The 17,083-nt window shown below is 48.2% G+C and overlaps 1 protein-coding gene across 7 annotated transcripts in view; it reads left to right on the forward strand.

Annotated features, from left to right (window-relative positions):
- Window positions 1-17,083, forward strand: part of VASP (vasodilator stimulated phosphoprotein) — a 44,909-nt gene that overhangs the window by 17,425 nt on the left and 10,401 nt on the right. For all 7 annotated transcript variants that reach the window (XM_081869117.1, XM_081869111.1, XM_081869114.1 and 4 more), the window contains 2 exons: window positions 14,222-14,393; window positions 15,271-15,439. In XM_081869117.1, the coding sequence (XP_081725243.1) occupies window positions 14,222-14,393; window positions 15,271-15,439 (341 nt within the window). The remainder of the gene's footprint in view (window positions 1-14,221; window positions 14,394-15,270; window positions 15,440-17,083) is intronic.

Genomic DNA, 17,083 nt, shown 5'->3' on the forward strand with positions numbered 1-17,083 from the left:
GTGAGCTGGAGAGAGAGACCTTTGGTCTGGGGCCTGCAGCCTGACCCCAGAATGCAAACAAACGGTTTTGCAAAGGGAAAAATGCGACGGCTGGGGAGAGAGAGGACGGGATAGAGAGAAAATGTCGCAGTGGTTTCAACAGCAACATCTGATTAGATGCGTCTCAAAGGATTCTGGGTATTGCTGTGCCACGGTTTCCCAAGCCGTTTCTGAGAAACATTGGCCGTTGCAGAAATGTGTGTCTGTGAATTGGATTTTATTTATATTTTTGGCATTTATATTGCACCCTTTTCTGCAAGGGGCTCAGGGTGAGGTACCTGGTTCTGCTCCCCCTCCTCATTTAATCCCTGCACCAATCCTGCGAGGTAGGTTAGGCTGAGGGTTGCAGTGACTGAACCCGCAAGCAGCATGCCTGAGTGAGGATTCGGACCCCGGTCTCTCCGAGGTCCTAGTCTGATGCACTCTAACCACTACACTGCACTGCCTCAACTTCAGACCCGCCTGGAATTTTTGACGGTGCACTGCCACCTTCCAAGGGCTGGCAGAGCCCTTGCTTGGCGTGCAGAAGGTCCCAGGTTTAATCCCTGAATGAGTCTCCTGGAGCTGCCAGTCAGTGTAGGCAGTGCTAAGCTAGGTCTGAGTCGGTAGCGTCCTGTTTAAAACAGCCCTTTGCTAAACTCCATGAGGACTGGCAACTTACTTAGACGGAGGCTGAGCACTTGCAGGCAGGAACCCCCTGGCATTTCCTGGTAATGCGCGCTGTCTGAACCTTGGGAAGCCCCTGCCGGCCAGTGCATGCAACACTGACCTAGGCTGACCAAGTCTCCTCCAGCTTCCTCTGCACCTAGATATATGCCCATCTCGAACGATGCACCCATCCACCTGCTCTGCGGCACTCGCAGGTGGCATTGCAGGGACGCAGTTTCTGCCTTGCCGGTGCAGGCTCTGGCTGGCAGCAGTTGCAGAGCCACACCTCGGGTCTTCTCCGGCCTTGCGCAACCCTCCTCCGGACGGTTTGGATCTTTGCCTTCTCTCTTAAAAGCGAGGTAGTCTCGGAAGTGTACCTTGCGTCACTGCGGCCGTGGTGAGATTGTGAAGGGACCTGTGACTTGCGAGAGCCGGACGTGATGGAGACGCATGATGGGCTGAAGTTGTTGCTCAACACAACCTGGGAGGGGTGAGGATGAGGTGGATTGGTCCCCTCTCCACCTCACGTCGCTCTCGGCTTGAAACCAGAAGGACTTTGCCTGCCTGTTCCTCATTTATTGCTGATTTATCCCCCTTTTTCTCCAAGAAGCTTCAGGGGGTGCAAAGCTCTCTTGCTACTCCCTGTTTCATCTTCACAACAACCCTGCGAGGAAGGGCTTAGGCTGAGAGGCAGTGGCTGTCACCCAAGGGAGGATTTGAACCCGGGTGTCTCCTAACAAGGTTGCAGGTTCAATCCCCGTATAGGACGGCTGCATGTGTCCTGCCTTGCAGAGAGTCACTTTCCCTTCCAACTCTCTGATTAATAATACAGTGGTGCCTCGCAAGACGAAATTAATCCGTTCCGTGAGGCTCTTCATATAGCGGTGTTTTCGTCTTGCGAAGCAAGCCCATTGACAGCTTAGCGGATTAGCGCTATTAGTGGTTTAGCAGCTTTTAGCGGATCAGCTGATTAGCGGCTTAGGGAAAGGGGGGGAAAGGGGGAAAAACCCGCAGGAACTCGCAAGACATTTCGTCTTGCGAAGCAAGCCCATAGGGAAATTCGTTTTGCGAAGCGCCTCCAAAACGGAAAACCCTTTCGTCTAGCGGGTTTTCCATCTTGCGAGGCGTTCGCCTTGCGGGGCACCACTGTAATAATAATAATAATAATAATAATAATAATAATAATAATAATGTATACCCCACCCATCTGCCTGGGTTTCCCCAGCCACTCTGGGCAGCTTCCAACAGAACACTAAGTTTGGGAAACCGTGGATCCTGGGATCCTTCTTTTGGAACGCAGCAACAATTATTATTATTATTATTATTATTATTATTATTATTATTATTATTACTATGGCCTTTCAGGTTCCTGCCCTCCGCACTGCCAAACACAGAAGGCCTTGCACACACAAAACACTGGGTTCCCCCGAAGCTCAGCTTCCCTCCAGGCACCAAAGGGTGAAGCGGAAACGGCAGCCGCTCCCTTAATCCAAACAGGCAGCGCCAGGCCTGGGCCACGATTCCTGCCTCTGGGCTGCAGGCGAGTTGTGGCACAGCCCCGGCTCTGCGGGGAGCAGGAATGGGGAGCGGGCGAGAGGCAGGGAGAAAACAGGCAGCCTGCAACTGGAAAAGACCAGAACAAATTGGCTCAAGGAAACTGAAGGAGGTCCTTTCTTGGAAGGCGAACTCAGAGGAGACTTTGCAACAAGTACTTTAGACCTATGCAGGGCTAGGGAGGTGGCGCTGCAATGCCAACATGGCAAAGAAGACGGGCAGGAGTGCAGCTTAGGAAACAGAGTGTGTGCATAAAATAATAATAATAATAATAATAATAATAATAATAATAATAATAATTTTATTTATACCCCGCCCTCCCCAGCCAAGACTGGGCTCAGGGCAGCTACCACCAGGTATAAAAACAATTGATTAAAATACAACTTAAAAACAAGAATAAAATGCAGTCTCATTTCAGTAGAAACTCAAATCAAAAACTTTTGGGGGATGAAAATGTCAAATCTTCACCAAGGCTAACTGTCCAGACTGGTCCTATGTGAGCCAGAAAAAAAACCAGGGAAGTCCCCAAATAGGAGTTCCATCACAGAAGGAAAAAGGAAAAAGGAAAGAGGGGGCGGGGATCAAGTTGATTCCAAGCCGAAGGCCGGGCAGAACAACTCTGTCTTACAGGCCCTGCGGAAAGAAATCAGATCCTGCAGGGCCCTGGTCTCATGAGACAGAGTGTCCCACCAGGTTGGGGCCATCACTGAGAAGGCCCTGGCTCTGGTTGAGGCTAATCTGACCTCCTTAGGGCCCAGGACCTCTAGGACGTTGTTATTTATGGACCTTAAGGTCCTCCGTGGGGCATACAAGGAGATCCTGTAGCTACGAGGGTCCTAGGCCGTGAAGGGCTTCAAAGGTCAAAACCAGCACCTTAAATCTGAGTAAGTAAGAGCGGGGGCTCGACCAGGCTGCTCGGGGGTGCCCAGACCCAACGGGCGAAATCTCCCCTCTTTTGCTAGATGAGAGGGCTGTCTATGCACACTCTGTGGCAGCAAGGCTGCGGCAGGAGAGGGAGAGTTGCTCTTGCGCTCAGATCCTGCTTGTGGATTTCTGTGTTGTGAGATGAGGAGACTGGACCATTCTTGGCCTGATCCGGTTCTAAGGCTCTTTTTGGCACATGCATGTGTGCGCGCACACACAAATGGTGTGGTTTTCAGGCTGTTTCTATGTCCCAGACATTGGCCAACCTCTCTCCCCCCGTTGTGTTCTATCAGCTCCTTCTATACCCTCCCTCCTTGCGCATGAAGACCCCAGACAGTAGAAGACACATGTGCACACGTGCGCGCGCGCGCACGCACGCACACACACACACACACACACACAGTCCTTGCCAGCCTGGCTGCTTTTCCTGTTCTGCCAGTTGCCACAATTCTCTGAGCACCCTTGCGCTAAGAGAGGAAGCTGGCGGAGAAGAACTCACTTGACAGCTTTGTGTGCATAGCGGGGTGGGGGGTATGATTGGGTGCGGAAAAGAGACGGCCGTGGAAATCGGCTGGGGCGCATGGTGGTCTGCATACCCAGGCCCCTTGAGTCCAGTGCGGAACTTGCCACTGGCTTCCTATAGAGTTTCCGTATTTTTCGCTCTATAGGACGCACCAGACCAAAAGACGCACCTAGTTTTTGGAGGAGGAAAACAAGAAAAAAAAATATTCTGAATCTCAGAAGCCAGAACAGCAAGAGGGATCGCTGCACGGCGAAAGCAGTAGTCCCTCTTGCTGTTCTGGCTTCTGGGATAGCTGCGCAGCCTGCATTCGCTCCATAAGACGCACACACATTTCCCCTTACATTTTAGGAGGGGAAAAGTGAGTCTCATACAGAGTCTTATACGGTACTTCTCTTTCCCACCTGCCTGCCCAAGGTTCTAGTCCTCAGCATTCTGCATGGAAACATTCCGCAAGGATGCCCCTCCGTTTTCCAAGCACAACCCCTTTCTTTCCTCCTCACCCCCCCCCGCCCCATGGTGGACTGGCAGCCCTGGACTACTTAAACGGATTAAATTGCAAACACCTTTCTTCTTTTTGATTTGCATAATTCAGCCCAGCCTTGGAATTTGGGCTTCCTGGTTGCAGATAAGCTCGTATTTTGCATCTGCTGTGCAGAACCCTCCAGTTGTATGTTAAACATGTCCCCATGTGGCCTGCCCTCCCGCTTGCCCTCATACATTTTATAATAATAATAATAATAATAATAATAATAATAATAATAATAATAATAATATTTTTTTATTTATACCCCACCCATCTGGCTGGGTCTCTCCAGCCACTCTGGGCAGCTTCCAACAAAACACTAAAATACAACGACCTATTAAACATTAAAATCTTCCCTAAACAGGGCTGCCTTCACATGTCTTCTAAAAGTTTGGTAGTTGTTTTTCTCTTTGACATCTGGTGGGAGGGTGTTCCACAGGGCGGGTGCCACTACCGAAAAGGCCCTCTGCCTGGTTCCCTGTAACTTGGCTTCTCGCAGCGAGGGAACTGCCAGAAGGCCCTCGGCGCTGGATCTCAGCGTCCGGGCAGAACGATGGAGGTGGAGACGCTCCTTCAGGTATACTGGGCCTTTGAGGCTGTTTAGGGCTTGAAAGGTCAACACCAACACTTTTAATTGTGCTCGGAAACGTACTGGGACCCAGTGTAGGTCTTTCAAGACTGATGTTACATGGTCTCCGCGGCCGCCCCCAGTTGCCAGTCTAGCTGCCGCATTCTGGATTAGTCGTAGTTTCCGGGTCACCTTCAAAGGGAGCCCCACGTAGAGCGCATTGCAGTAGTCCAAGCGAGAGATAACCAGAGCATGCACCACTCTGGCGAGACAGTCTGTGGGCAGGGAGGGTCTCATCCTGCATACCAGATGGAGCTGATAAATCTTTTAATGTAGATTTAGCGGTGCCTTAGGACAGCTAACCCTTTCTGCAACATTTTAAATCTGCAAAGTATTTTTTATGTGCCACTGTGTTTCCTCTGAGCAGTAGGCCATTTTACAGAGTGGGGAACTGAGGCAGAGAGAGAGAGAGAGAGAGAGAGAGAGAGAGAGAGAGAGAGAGAGACTTCTCCATAGCCAGTCGTCGTAACCTGTGCAGAGATGGAGTGGGAATGTTTCAGGTCATACGGATCCAGTTCTCTATCCATTGAGGCTTCATGTTTGCACACGCTATTCCCCCCCCCCCGGCCCCCGGAGTCTCTGGAAGATCAGGAGAGTTCATCAGCCCAGTTTGGAGCGTCTGCTTGGCCAGCATTTCTGTGCATGGTGGTTTCGACAAGCCTTTTTCAGCTTCCTCTTGCAGAAACCCCCGGGTTAAGAGATAGCTGTGCGGTTGCCACACAGAGGTCAGGAGCTGTTGAGGCTTGCCACAGGAGGTGGGGGGACAGAGTGACTCCATTCCCCTGAGCGGCATATGGGTTTTCCCCAGAATATATTTCTGCACCCATTCCGCTGCGCGAAGTTCAACTGGTGGGAAGTATCATTAAGGATAAAGCAATCAAGTCTATGGAGGCGATGAGAGATTTGACTTTCTTGGGCTCCATGATTACTGCAGATGGTGACAGCAGCCACAAAATTAAAAGACGCCTGCTTCTTGGGAGAAGAGCAATGACAAACCCAGACAGCATCTTAAAAAGCAGAGACATCACCTTGCCAACAAAGGTCCATATAGTTCAAGCTCTGGTTTTCCCAGTAGTCATGTATGGAAGTGAGAGCTGGACCATCAAGAAGGCTGATCGCCGAAGAATGGATGCTTTTGAATTCTGGTGCTGGAGGAGACTCTTGAGAGTCCCATGGACTGCAAGAAGATCAAACCTCTCCATTCTGAAGGAAATCAGCCCTGAGTGCTCACTGGAAGGACAGATCCTGAAGCTGAGGCTCCAATACCTTGGCCACCTCATGAGAAGAGACGACTCCCTGGAAAAGACCCTGATGTTGGGAAAGATGGAGGGCACACGGAGAAGGAAGACGACAGAGGACGAGATGGTGGGACAGTGTTCTCGAAGCTACCAGCATGAGTCTGACCAAACTGCGGGAGGCAGTGGAAGACAGGAGTGCCTGGTGTGCTCTGGTCCAGGGGGTCACAAAGAGTCAGACACGACTAAACAACAACAACAACAAAATCAAGGCTATAGAAGAACAAGCCTTGCTCAAGCAGAGGCAGCATGGCTTCTGCAAGGACATGTCCTGTCTCCCAAAGCTGTCAGAGTTCTTTGAGTTTAAACAAGCATATCCTGGAAGGAGCCTTTAAAAAAAAGTCCCATATGCTCAGAGACTTTTTGCCTGTTCATTGGGAGAGATAGGAAGCCCAGAGCACTTGTTCCTTAGATGTCCCTTTTATGAAGAGGCACGGAGTGAGACCATTGATCCCCTGCTGGTGCGGCTCGCTGACCTCCCGGAAAAGCCAAAAATTAGACTTTTCCTGTTAGGCAAAGATCATAAGATGACCCGGACGGTCACCAGATTCTGTGTACAGATCTGTAGGTGCACACCATCGCTCAACTCAAACTAGTTTGTTAAGAAAAATCCCCAAACTCTGTTCCCTGGTTGACCGTGGGTAATCTGTCTGTGGTAGCTTATCTTAAAGTTTAAAGCGTCTATATGCTTAACGCATATATAAATTTTAAATTTATTGTTGTATATTGTTTTAAATGTTTGTTTTCCTTCTGTTTTCCCCCCAAAATTTTTTATTGATTTTCCACAACATTTTTAAGCACACAAACAAATAAACAAGCAAACACAAATCCTAACCTTACTAAGTCTAATCTTTTTAACATTGTTAAGTGACTTCCTCGTATCCCCCTGGTTGAATTTCGGTGTATATCATTTTAACGGTTTTCCAAAACCAGTATTCTTATAAAATTAACTTAATCACGTAACATCTTTCTTTCTTTCCAATTTAGCATTAAACATATTAATTCATCACATTACATATTTCAATCCTAAACCTATCTGGTATTTGCAAGCTTTTCCATTTAATTTAACTTGACACATTTAACTAAATAGTCTTTAAATTTCGACCATTCTTCCTGGTACTCCTCCTTCTGGTCACGGACTCTTCCAGTCAGGCCAGCTAGCTCCGAAAAATCCATCATCTTGTTTGTTTTCCTTCTGGGATTGTACCCCCAAGTGTGTTTTATAAGCTGGTCTCTGACCATAATAATTTATTTTTTAAAAAAACACACACAAGCATATACCGTATTTTTCGCTCCATTGGACGCACCGGACCATAGGACGCACAGGACCATAGGAGGGGGAGAACAGGGGAAAATTTTATTTCTAGTTCTCCCCCTCTAAAACAAGGTGCGTTCAAGGTACATTCACCAGAGCTTGTGGGGCTGGCGGTGGGGGGAAACGCTGCTTTCCCCCACCGCCAGCCTCAAAGATCCCTGAAGCCTTTGGAGCGCAGCGCCCCGCTGCCCTGCAGAGGCTTTGCGCGGAGCCGTCCCCAAGCTAGAGCAGCGAGACGGAGCCCTCCGTCTCGCTGTTCTGGCTTGGGAACAGCCTTGCTAGCTTCTGCAGGACAGCGGGGTGAAGGCAACCCGCTGCCCTGGAGAGGCTGCGCGCGCAGCCGTCCCCAAGCTAGGGCAGCGAGACAGAGCGCTCCGCAGCGCTCCGTCTTCCTGTTCTGGCTTTGGGCTTAGCGGTGCAGCCTGCATTCGCTCTATAGGACGCACACAAATTTCCCCTTAATTTTTGGAGGGGAAAATGTGCGTCCTATAGAACGAAAAATACGGTAGGCAGACGTGACTTAGGGTGCTTGAACTCTCAAATAGGTTCTTGACAAAATGCCTCGCCGACGATTCTTGCGTTCTCTTGTGCACCAGGAACCAGTTAAGTAGCAGGAAGCAATAAATGGACACTTCTCCAAAGGGGGGAGAAGTCGAAAGTGGAAACCTTTTCTCTCTGCACCCCCCCCCCAAAAGGTCAAAATTGGGTTCTGCTCTTTTTAACCCCCTTCATAAACCATCTAGAGTTAGGAGTGAGCAAGCCAAATTTGCTGATCATACTAAAATGGTTCGGGGTTGTTAAAACAAAAAGAGACTGTGAGGAGTTCCGAAAGGACCTCTCCAAACTAAGTGAATGGGTGGTAAGGCGGCAAATGCAATTCGTTGTAAACCAGTGTAAAATGAGGCATGTCAGGCCAAAAAAACTCTGTGAATTTCATACCTACGCTCACAGGGTCTGAACTGGCGGGGACTGACCAAGAAGGAGACCTTGGGGTTGTAAGTAGACAAAGACATCAACTATGTGGTAGCTGTGAAAAAAGGCAAATTCCATGCTAGGGATAACAGTAATTAATTATTATTATTATTATTATTATTATTATTATTATTATTATTATTTATACCCCGCCCATCTGGCTGGGCTTCCCCAGCCACTCTGGGCGGCTTCCAACCAAATATTAACATACAGTAATACATCAAACATTAAAAGCTTCCCTAAACAGGGTGGCCTTTAGATGTCTTCTAAAAGTTTGGCGGTAGTTGTTCTCTTTGACATCTGGTGGGAGGGCATTCCACAGGGCAGGAGCCACCACCGAGAAGGCCCTCTGTCTGGTTCCCTGTAACTTGGCTTCTCGCAATGAGGGAACCGCCAGAAGGCCCTTGGTGCTGGACCTCAGTGTCCGGGCTGAACGATGGGGGTGGAGACGCTCCTTCAGGTATACTGGGCCTTTGAGGCTGTTTAGGGCTTTAAAGGTCAACACCAACACTTTGAATTGTGCCCAGAAACGTACTGGGAGCCAATGCAGATCTCTCAGGACCGGTATTATATGGTCCCAGCAGCCACTCCCAGTCCCCAGTCTAGCTGCTGCATTTTGGATTAGTTGTAGTTTCCGGGTCACCTTCAAAGGTAGCCCCACGTAGAACACATTGCAGTAGTCCAAGCGGGAGATAACCAGATAATTGGATAATTTGGAAATGGGTTCAAAATAAAACTGCTCATAGAATGTTGTTGTACAAATCTGTGATCTGGTCACGTTTGGGACGCTGTGTGTTGTTCTGGTTGCCTTAACTCAGAAAGGACATAGTAGAGTTTGGAAAAGGTACAGAAAACAGCATCCGTGATGATCAAGGGGAGGGACTCTCCTGCGAATAAAAGATTGCAGCATTTGGGACTTCTGAGTTTAGAGGAAAGTTGTGTAAGTGGCAACATGATAGTTTGTAAAATTATTCATGGCATGGAGAAAGCAGCGTCAGGAAAATTTCGTCTCCCTCTCTCACCGCACTGGAACTAACGGGTGCCAAATGTTGGAAGATTTGGGACTGATAAAAGGACTTCTTCACACGGCACAGAGTTAGCCTGTGGAACTCCCTCCTACATGAGGCAGGGATGGCTTTAAAATCGAGGAGGAGAGGGCTACTAGCCAAAATGGGTGTGTTGTTGCACTCGGGCCCAGCCTGGGGATTTCCCCAAAGGCACCTGGTTTTCATTGAGCTTCAGGCCGGAAGCCGGGTTAAGCCAGGAGTGAGGGATACCTGTGGCTTTTCCAAGTAGCATTGGACTATGTTATCGGAAAAATCTGAGGGCTCCCTTGGACAAAAAGTAAAGACACCAACCAGAGTACAGTGGTGCCTCGCAAGACGAAAATAATCCGTTCCGCGAGTCTCTTCGTCTAGCGGTTTTTTCGTCTTGCGAAGCAAGCCCATTAGCAGCTTAGCGGATTAGCGCTATTAGCGGCTTTTAGCAGATAAACTGATACGCGGATAAGCGGCTTAGCGGCTTAGAAAAAGGGGGGGGGGAGTCAGAAAAACTCGCAAGACATTTTCGTCTTGCGAAGCAAGCCCATAGGGAAATTCATCTTGCGAAGCACCTCCAAGACGGAAAACCCTTTCGTCTAGCGGGGCACCACTGTAAATTGGAGCAAATCAGCAGCCTGTAGGCTTGGCCTTTATTGAACTGTTGCAACAGGGTGTTCCCCTCACTTGCAGGAGAGAGGAAAGACACAGAAAAATGGTGTGCAAGACCTTATAAAAACTTTTGAAATTCCCATCCTGTAGGTCAAGCCCACCCCCAGAAACATCATGCATACATTACAGAAAGGAGGGGTTGAGGGAGGAGTTGCGGTGGTAACCTGAGTGTCCTGTCACCTGGCTGGTTCCCTTCTCCCCCTCCCCATGAGTCACTTCCAGGAGACAAAGGGGATTTGGCAGTTTCCTGCCCCCTGAGGGAAGATCTGATCATTGTCCTTTGTTCCAGTCCATGCCGAATCCATTGCCATATGCAAGTTCTTTGTGATCTTGATGGTCTTCTGTCTAGGACCATCAGGGTTGGCATAGCAACTGGGCAGGGCTCCTGTGGATGTGCTGGGATGGTGAAGGGATTATGGTGCCCTGTATCAAACCTTCCCCATTTTGTAGTCCTTCCTTCATGGAGTAAAATAAAAGTAGAACAGTGCAAATCCGATGCATGGTTGATTTTCTATGAATTTATAACAGAAGCGTAGCATATGTAGTGTGTGAGTGTGAGTGTGTGTGAAGTTTGTACAAACTGAATGATTGGGGGGGGGGTTTTCCTGCTACAACTACAACTCCCATAATCCCCGGCAGCCAGCTGTGGCAGAGGAGTACGGCTTCCCTCATCCCTCCCAACATATTTATTTATCACCAGTTTATCCTCCAAGATGCTCAGGGTGATTTGGCCTCGCTCCTTCCCCCCTTTATCCCTCGCAACAACAGCCCTGTGAGGCGGGTTAGGCTGAAAGAGAATGTGATTGGCCCAGCCAGTGAACTTAATTGCAGAATAGGTGGTTTAAACCGTAGGCCGCCTTTCTCAAAGTCCCCAAACCTATTTCACAAGTCCCCAAATCTTTTTTTATATATATAATTTTTATTAATTTTCAAACATAATAGTCATTATACATTTCACCAAATTTCACATCTTATACGATCTTTTTGGACTTCCATCAGCACCTCTGGTGACCTTCCATTTTTATAATTTCTTCCGCATTTCTTAAGTTCATATTGCCTTTAATTATCATCACTGACATCATCCTTTTCATTCAATAATGCAGTATTTCCAAGTATTCCCCTTACAAAACTTCCTGCAAACCTACAAATGTAATCTGGTCATCACAGCTACTTTTCAAATAGTCCGTAAATTTACACCAATCTTCTGTGAATCTCTGGTCCCGCCGGTTTCGAATTCTTCCCGTTAGTCTAGTTCTGCACAGTCCATCAATTTCATCCTCCAATCTTCTTTCGTTGGTAATTCTTCCACAAGTCTCCAAATCTTATCCTTGGTCAGGCGTTAGTTGGTTCCCATTTCCCCGTTGGGTATATATACGTATTTTGCTGACTCTCAGCCATCTTGCCACTCCTGCCCTGTTGCATCTTGCCTTGAGCAGCCAGCCGTTCAACAGGGGCAGCTGTCCGTGGCAAAGTGAGCTGCACCTGCTGGATTTCTGCCTGGCTCTCGGTGCTGTTAAAGCAGGAGAGCTGGAGGGAGCAGGGGAAGCTGGAGACAAGAGGAAGAAGGCCAGAGGCTCCAGGGGCAAACGCGTGCCTTTGCCCCCCTCCCCGCCACTGGCCCCTGAGGACCCATATAAGGCCGGACCTCTGGGGAATCCAGGCAGAAGGGGCTGCGGAAACTCTTCTCTCTGCCAACAGTACATTTCTGCTGCCTGTTGTTTGGGGCTTCTGTGACTTGATGGTTTGCAGAACTTTCCATCCCCACCGATGGAGGCCATGTGTCAGGTCTCGCTGTGTTTGTGACAGGCCTCCCAAGGCATGCTTCTGAATTCCGTGGGGGGGAAATTGCAGCATCTCAGCTGGGGTTGCCAACTTTTTTTCTTGCTCCTGCTCCTCTGCCTTTAATTGCAGCCATGCACATGAATTGCGAGTGATTTTTTTTTAAGGGGAAGTTAAAGTTTTCCGGCAAAGAGATGCTTCTTCAATAGACAGGGGAGAGCATCACTTGCTTTTTTGGGGGGGGGGATGTTAGGATGCAGAGGAGCAAGACCAGTTTTCTAAATAAAAAAAGCGGCAACCCTGATGGCTGTCGGGTCAAAAAGTTGGAGGCCACAAATTGAGAGCAAGTTCTTAAGGAACGTGCCCTTTTCTGAACCCCCCCCCCACTCCAGTTAGGGAACCCATTTCCGAGTGATATCAGGCAGTCCTCATCTCTGGTGTCTGTGAAATGGGCCTTAAGAACTCATTTATTTATGCATTTGGGAGGCAGTTTTGTCAGAAAAGCAATACAGAAAGCTTTTAAATAAATAAACGTTGCAGTATAACATTGCAGTCCTCAGACTGTGAACTTCTCTCTTTTAAAACTGAGCACAGAGAAGAATAGGGTTCTGTTCATATTTGCATAATTGAGACATGCAATTTGCTTAATGCCTTCGGAACAGATCCTTCCTCTTCCTTGGGTAATGTTTTTTCAGATGGGAATGGGGGGTGGGGAGGTTTCTACCTCCTTTTTACCAGCTACTATGCTAAATTTGACTGTATTGAAAGAAGTTCGGGGCTGGGATATTTTGTGTGTGTGTGTGTGTGTGTGTGTGTGTGTGTGTGTGTGTAAATACTTTTTATTTCATTTTACGATGAGTATATATAACAGAACAGCGGGTGTTGAAAATAAAAAGATGAAGAACAAAACTGGAAAATAAGCATGTGGGATGCGTACGCAAGGGTCAAAATAATGAAAATCTAAGTACAGTGGTACCTTGGTTCTCAAACTTTATCCGTTCAGGAAGTTCGTTCCAAAACCAAAAGGTTCCAAAACCAAGGTGCGCTTTCCCATAGAAAGCAATGCAAAATGCATTAATCCGTTCCAGACTTTTAAAAACAACCCCCCAAACAGCAACTTAACATGAATTTTACTATCTAACATGACCATTGATCCATAAAATGAAAGCAATAAACAATGTACTGCAGTTACACAATCAATTAAGCAGCAGCTGAACTGCGTTCCACACAGTCACAAAAATAAAAATGAAAGCTGCAATAATGAAAAATATATAGCAAAAACAGATGTCAGCGTAGCACTCAAAACAGAAGCGTAACACTCAGATCAGAAGCATAACACTCAAAACAGAGCATGTTCTGCTTCCGAAAAAAGTTCGCAAACCGGAACACTTACTTCCAGGTTTGCAGTGTTTGGGTTCCAAGTTGTTTTGAGTACCAAGCTGTTTGAGAACGAAGGTGCCACTGTAAAGAACGTTGATGTTATTTGGTAGATTGTGAAATAAATAAGGGAATTATCGAGTCAAGTTCCAGATGTTGCCGGGCCTGCGATGAGAGTTGTTTTGAAAATGACGATTCTGCTATATATGTAACCAAAGAATGCAGGTCATCCCTCTTGAAATCTCAAGTTATGTGTAATTTTCTCCATTGTATCTCAATTCCGGACTAAGTGCTACCCAGCACCCAGTGTAAAATTCTGGGCTGTTTTTCCATTGAGCTGCAATTAGCATTCGAGTGACAAAGCGTGGTGGATAACAATTAAGGATTTATTATGTTTTCTGAATGTATTGGAAAATTTATATAGAAAGGTTTATTGTTTTGTGTACATTCAATTGTAAGAAAAAACATATGCGATGGGACTTGACAGGAAGTCAAAACTGAAGAAAAGGTTTTGTAAGATAAAAAAGGGGGAAATACTTATTTTCATTATTTTCATTATTAATTTTTTTCTTTGTGTTTTGTATGGAATGTTTGGGAGGAAATAAGGCAGTAAATAACAAATAAACAAAATATTGATGCATGTAATTTTTATTTCTCAATTATATTTTGTGGTAGTATGGTTGTAATGTTTTTTGTAGCATAAAATCATTCAGTAAAAATTATTTTTTTAAAAGAGATGCAATTAGCTATCCTAGGTGCCAAGATCATATAGAAGCCTAGTTCTTTTGATGATGCATCTTACACTGGTACCCTCAAAGCATGTGTGTGTGTGTGTGTGTCTGTGTTGCCCCACACTTTTCCTGGTGGGGGGGGGTCTTTGTGCCCTGGCTTAGCCTCACTCTCTCCTTCCTGTGCCCCCCACTCCCTGAACCCAGTGAGTCCGTCGTCTGCACCACCCGAGCCACTGTGATGCTGTATGATGATGCCAACAAGAAATGGGTGCCAGCGGGGAGTGGCCCCCAGGCCTTCAGCCGCATCCAAATCTACCACAGCCCCGTCAACAACACGTTCAGGGTCGTGGGGAGAAAGATGCAGCCGGACCAACAGGTAAGGACCACAGCAAAGATGAGGGAGGGAAGAGGAGGTCTGCCCTTCCTGTAATGTTAGAGCAGACTTCCTCACCCTCGGTCATCCAGATGCTTTGAGACTACAATTCCCATCATCCCTGACCACTGGTCCTGCTAGCTAGGGATCATGGGAGTTGTAGGCCAAAAACACCTGAAGGGCTGAGGTTGAGGAAGCCTGTGTTAGAGCATCTCCAGTGTTGCCATAGCAACCCCCCTGGCTCTGGTACCCAAAAGGGCTCTTTCTCTTTATTTTTCCCTCTCCTGGGGTGCATGGGTCTGTGTCCGGGGCTCTCCCCTATTTATACTTACGTAATTTCATAGAATTTATACCTGCCTCAAAGCTGTTTACAAAACTGTAAAATTACAGGCTAATAGATTAGAAGAAAATTAAATTCAGCAGTAAACTAAAAACCAGATGGACGCAGGTGTCAATGTTCCCAACCTCTCCAGGTACAAATAAATGTTTTTAGCGTGCACCGAAAAGGGTGCTGTGAAGTCGTCTGCCTGCTTTCAACAGGCAGGGAGTTCCAAAAGTGCCACACTAAAATATCGACTTCTTACAAACGTGGAATGGAGATTGTGGCTCTGACTTTCCCATCCTCTTATTTTGACCCGCTGAATGTCTTGCCGTTACAAAAGGAAGGAACCGAAGGAGCAGCAGAGCCTTGCTTGGCTCTCAGGTTGCGTCAAAGGGGTCAGGTCTTGGCACCGGAAAGGGGTTGGGTTTGGCGCCAGGGGAGGGTCCAAAATGCTTGTGCACCCTGCCTGGGGCTGATGGGTGTTGGAGGGCACCAAGTTGGCAAAATCCCTCTTGGCTCAGCTTTTTTTTTACCCCCCCCCCCTTCCCTCTCCCAAAGGTGGTCATCAACAGCCCGATCGTGAAAGGGCTAAAATACAACCAGGCTACACCCAACTTTCACCAGTGGCGAGATGCCCGCCAAGTCTGGGGGCTCAACTTTGGCACCAAAGAGGACGCTAGCCAGTTTGCTGGTGGGATGATGGCTGCCCTGGAGGCTCTGGATTCAGGTGAGATGGAAGAATCGGGGCATCTCTCTGGGGGTGCTGGAAAGGTTTTCCATCTTACGGGGATTGTTGTTGTTGTTGTTTAGTCGTTTAGTCGTGTCCGACTCTTCGTGGCCCCCTGGACCAGAGCACGCCAGGCACTCCTGTCTTCCACTGCCTCCCGCAGTTTGGTCAAACTCATGCTGGTCGCTTCAAGAACACTGTCCCACCATCTCTTCCTCTGTTGTCCCCTTCTCCTTGTGCCCTCCATCAGGGTCTTTTCCAGGGAGTCTTCTCTTCTCATGAGGTGGCCAAAGTCTTGGAGCCTCAGCTTCAGGATCTGTCCTTCCAGTGAGCACTCAGGGCTGATTTCCTTCAGAATGGATCGGTTGGATCTTCTTGCAGCCCATGGGACTCTCAAGAGTCTCATAGAATCATAGAATCATAGAGTTGGAAGAGACCACAAGGGCCATCGAGTCCAACCCCCTGCCAAGCAGGAAACACCATCAGAGCACTCCTGACATATGGTTGTCAAGCCTCTGCTTAAAGACCTCCAAAGAAGGAGACTCCACCTTGGCAGCAAATTCCACTGTCGAACAGCTCTCACTGTCAGGAAGTTCTTCCTAATGTTTAGGTGGAATCTTCTTTCTTGTAGTTTGGAACCATTGCTCCGTGTCCGCGTCTCTGGAGCAGCAGAAAACAACCTTTCTCCCTCCTCTATGTGACATCCTTTTATATATTTGAACATGGCTATCATATCACCCCTTAACCTCCTCTTCTCCAGGCTAAACATGCCCAGCTCCCTTAGCCGTTCCTCATAAGGCATCGTTTCCAGGCCTTTGACCATTTTGGTTGCCCTCCTCTGGATACGTTCCAGTTTGTCAGTGTCCTTCTTGAACTGTGGTGCCCAGAACTGGACACAGTACTCCAGGTGAGGTCTGACCAGAGCAGAATACAGTGGCACTATTACTTCCCTTGATCTAGATGCTATACAGTGGTGCCCCGCAAGACGAACGCCTCGCAAAACGAAAAACTCGCAAGACGAAAGAGTTTTCCGTTTTTGAGTCGTTCCGCAAGACGAATTTCCCTATGGGCTTGCTTCGCAAGAAGAAAGCCCATAGGGAAATCTCCAGGGACCTCTTTTAAATGCTGGCGGTGGGGAGCAAAGCCTTTCGCCCCCCCTCCGGCCTTCAGAAGAGGTCCAGGAAGGCCGGCGGGGGCCGAAAGGCTTTGCTCCCCACCGCCAGCATTTTAAAAGCGGTCCGGGATAGCAGGGAATTGCGCTGCTCTTTCCCGCTATCCCGGACTGCTTTTAAAATGCTGGCCGTCGGGAGCAAAGACTTTCACCCCCTGCCGGCCTTCAGAAGAGGTCCAGGACCTCTTCTGAAGGCCAGCGGTGGGCGAAAGTCTTTGCTCCCCCCCCCCGCCTGCCTTCAAAAGCCGTCGGGATAGCGGAGAAACGGCAGAGAAGTCTCCGCTGTCCCGGCGGCTTTTAAAATGCTGGGGGTCGGCAGCGAAGCCTTCGCTGCCGCCCGCCAGCATTTTAAGATCGCCCGGGACAGCGGAGGCTTCGCTGCCGCCCGCCAGCATTTTAAAATCAGCTGTCCCGGGGGCTTTTAAAATGCTGGCGGTCGCTAGCAAAGCCCTCCTGTCCCCGGAGCTTGCGGG

The sequence above is a fragment of the Podarcis erhardii genome, assembly GCF_964252035.2.
Source record: "Podarcis erhardii genome assembly, chromosome: 7".
Taxonomy (NCBI): domain Eukaryota; kingdom Metazoa; phylum Chordata; class Lepidosauria; order Squamata; family Lacertidae; genus Podarcis; species Podarcis erhardii.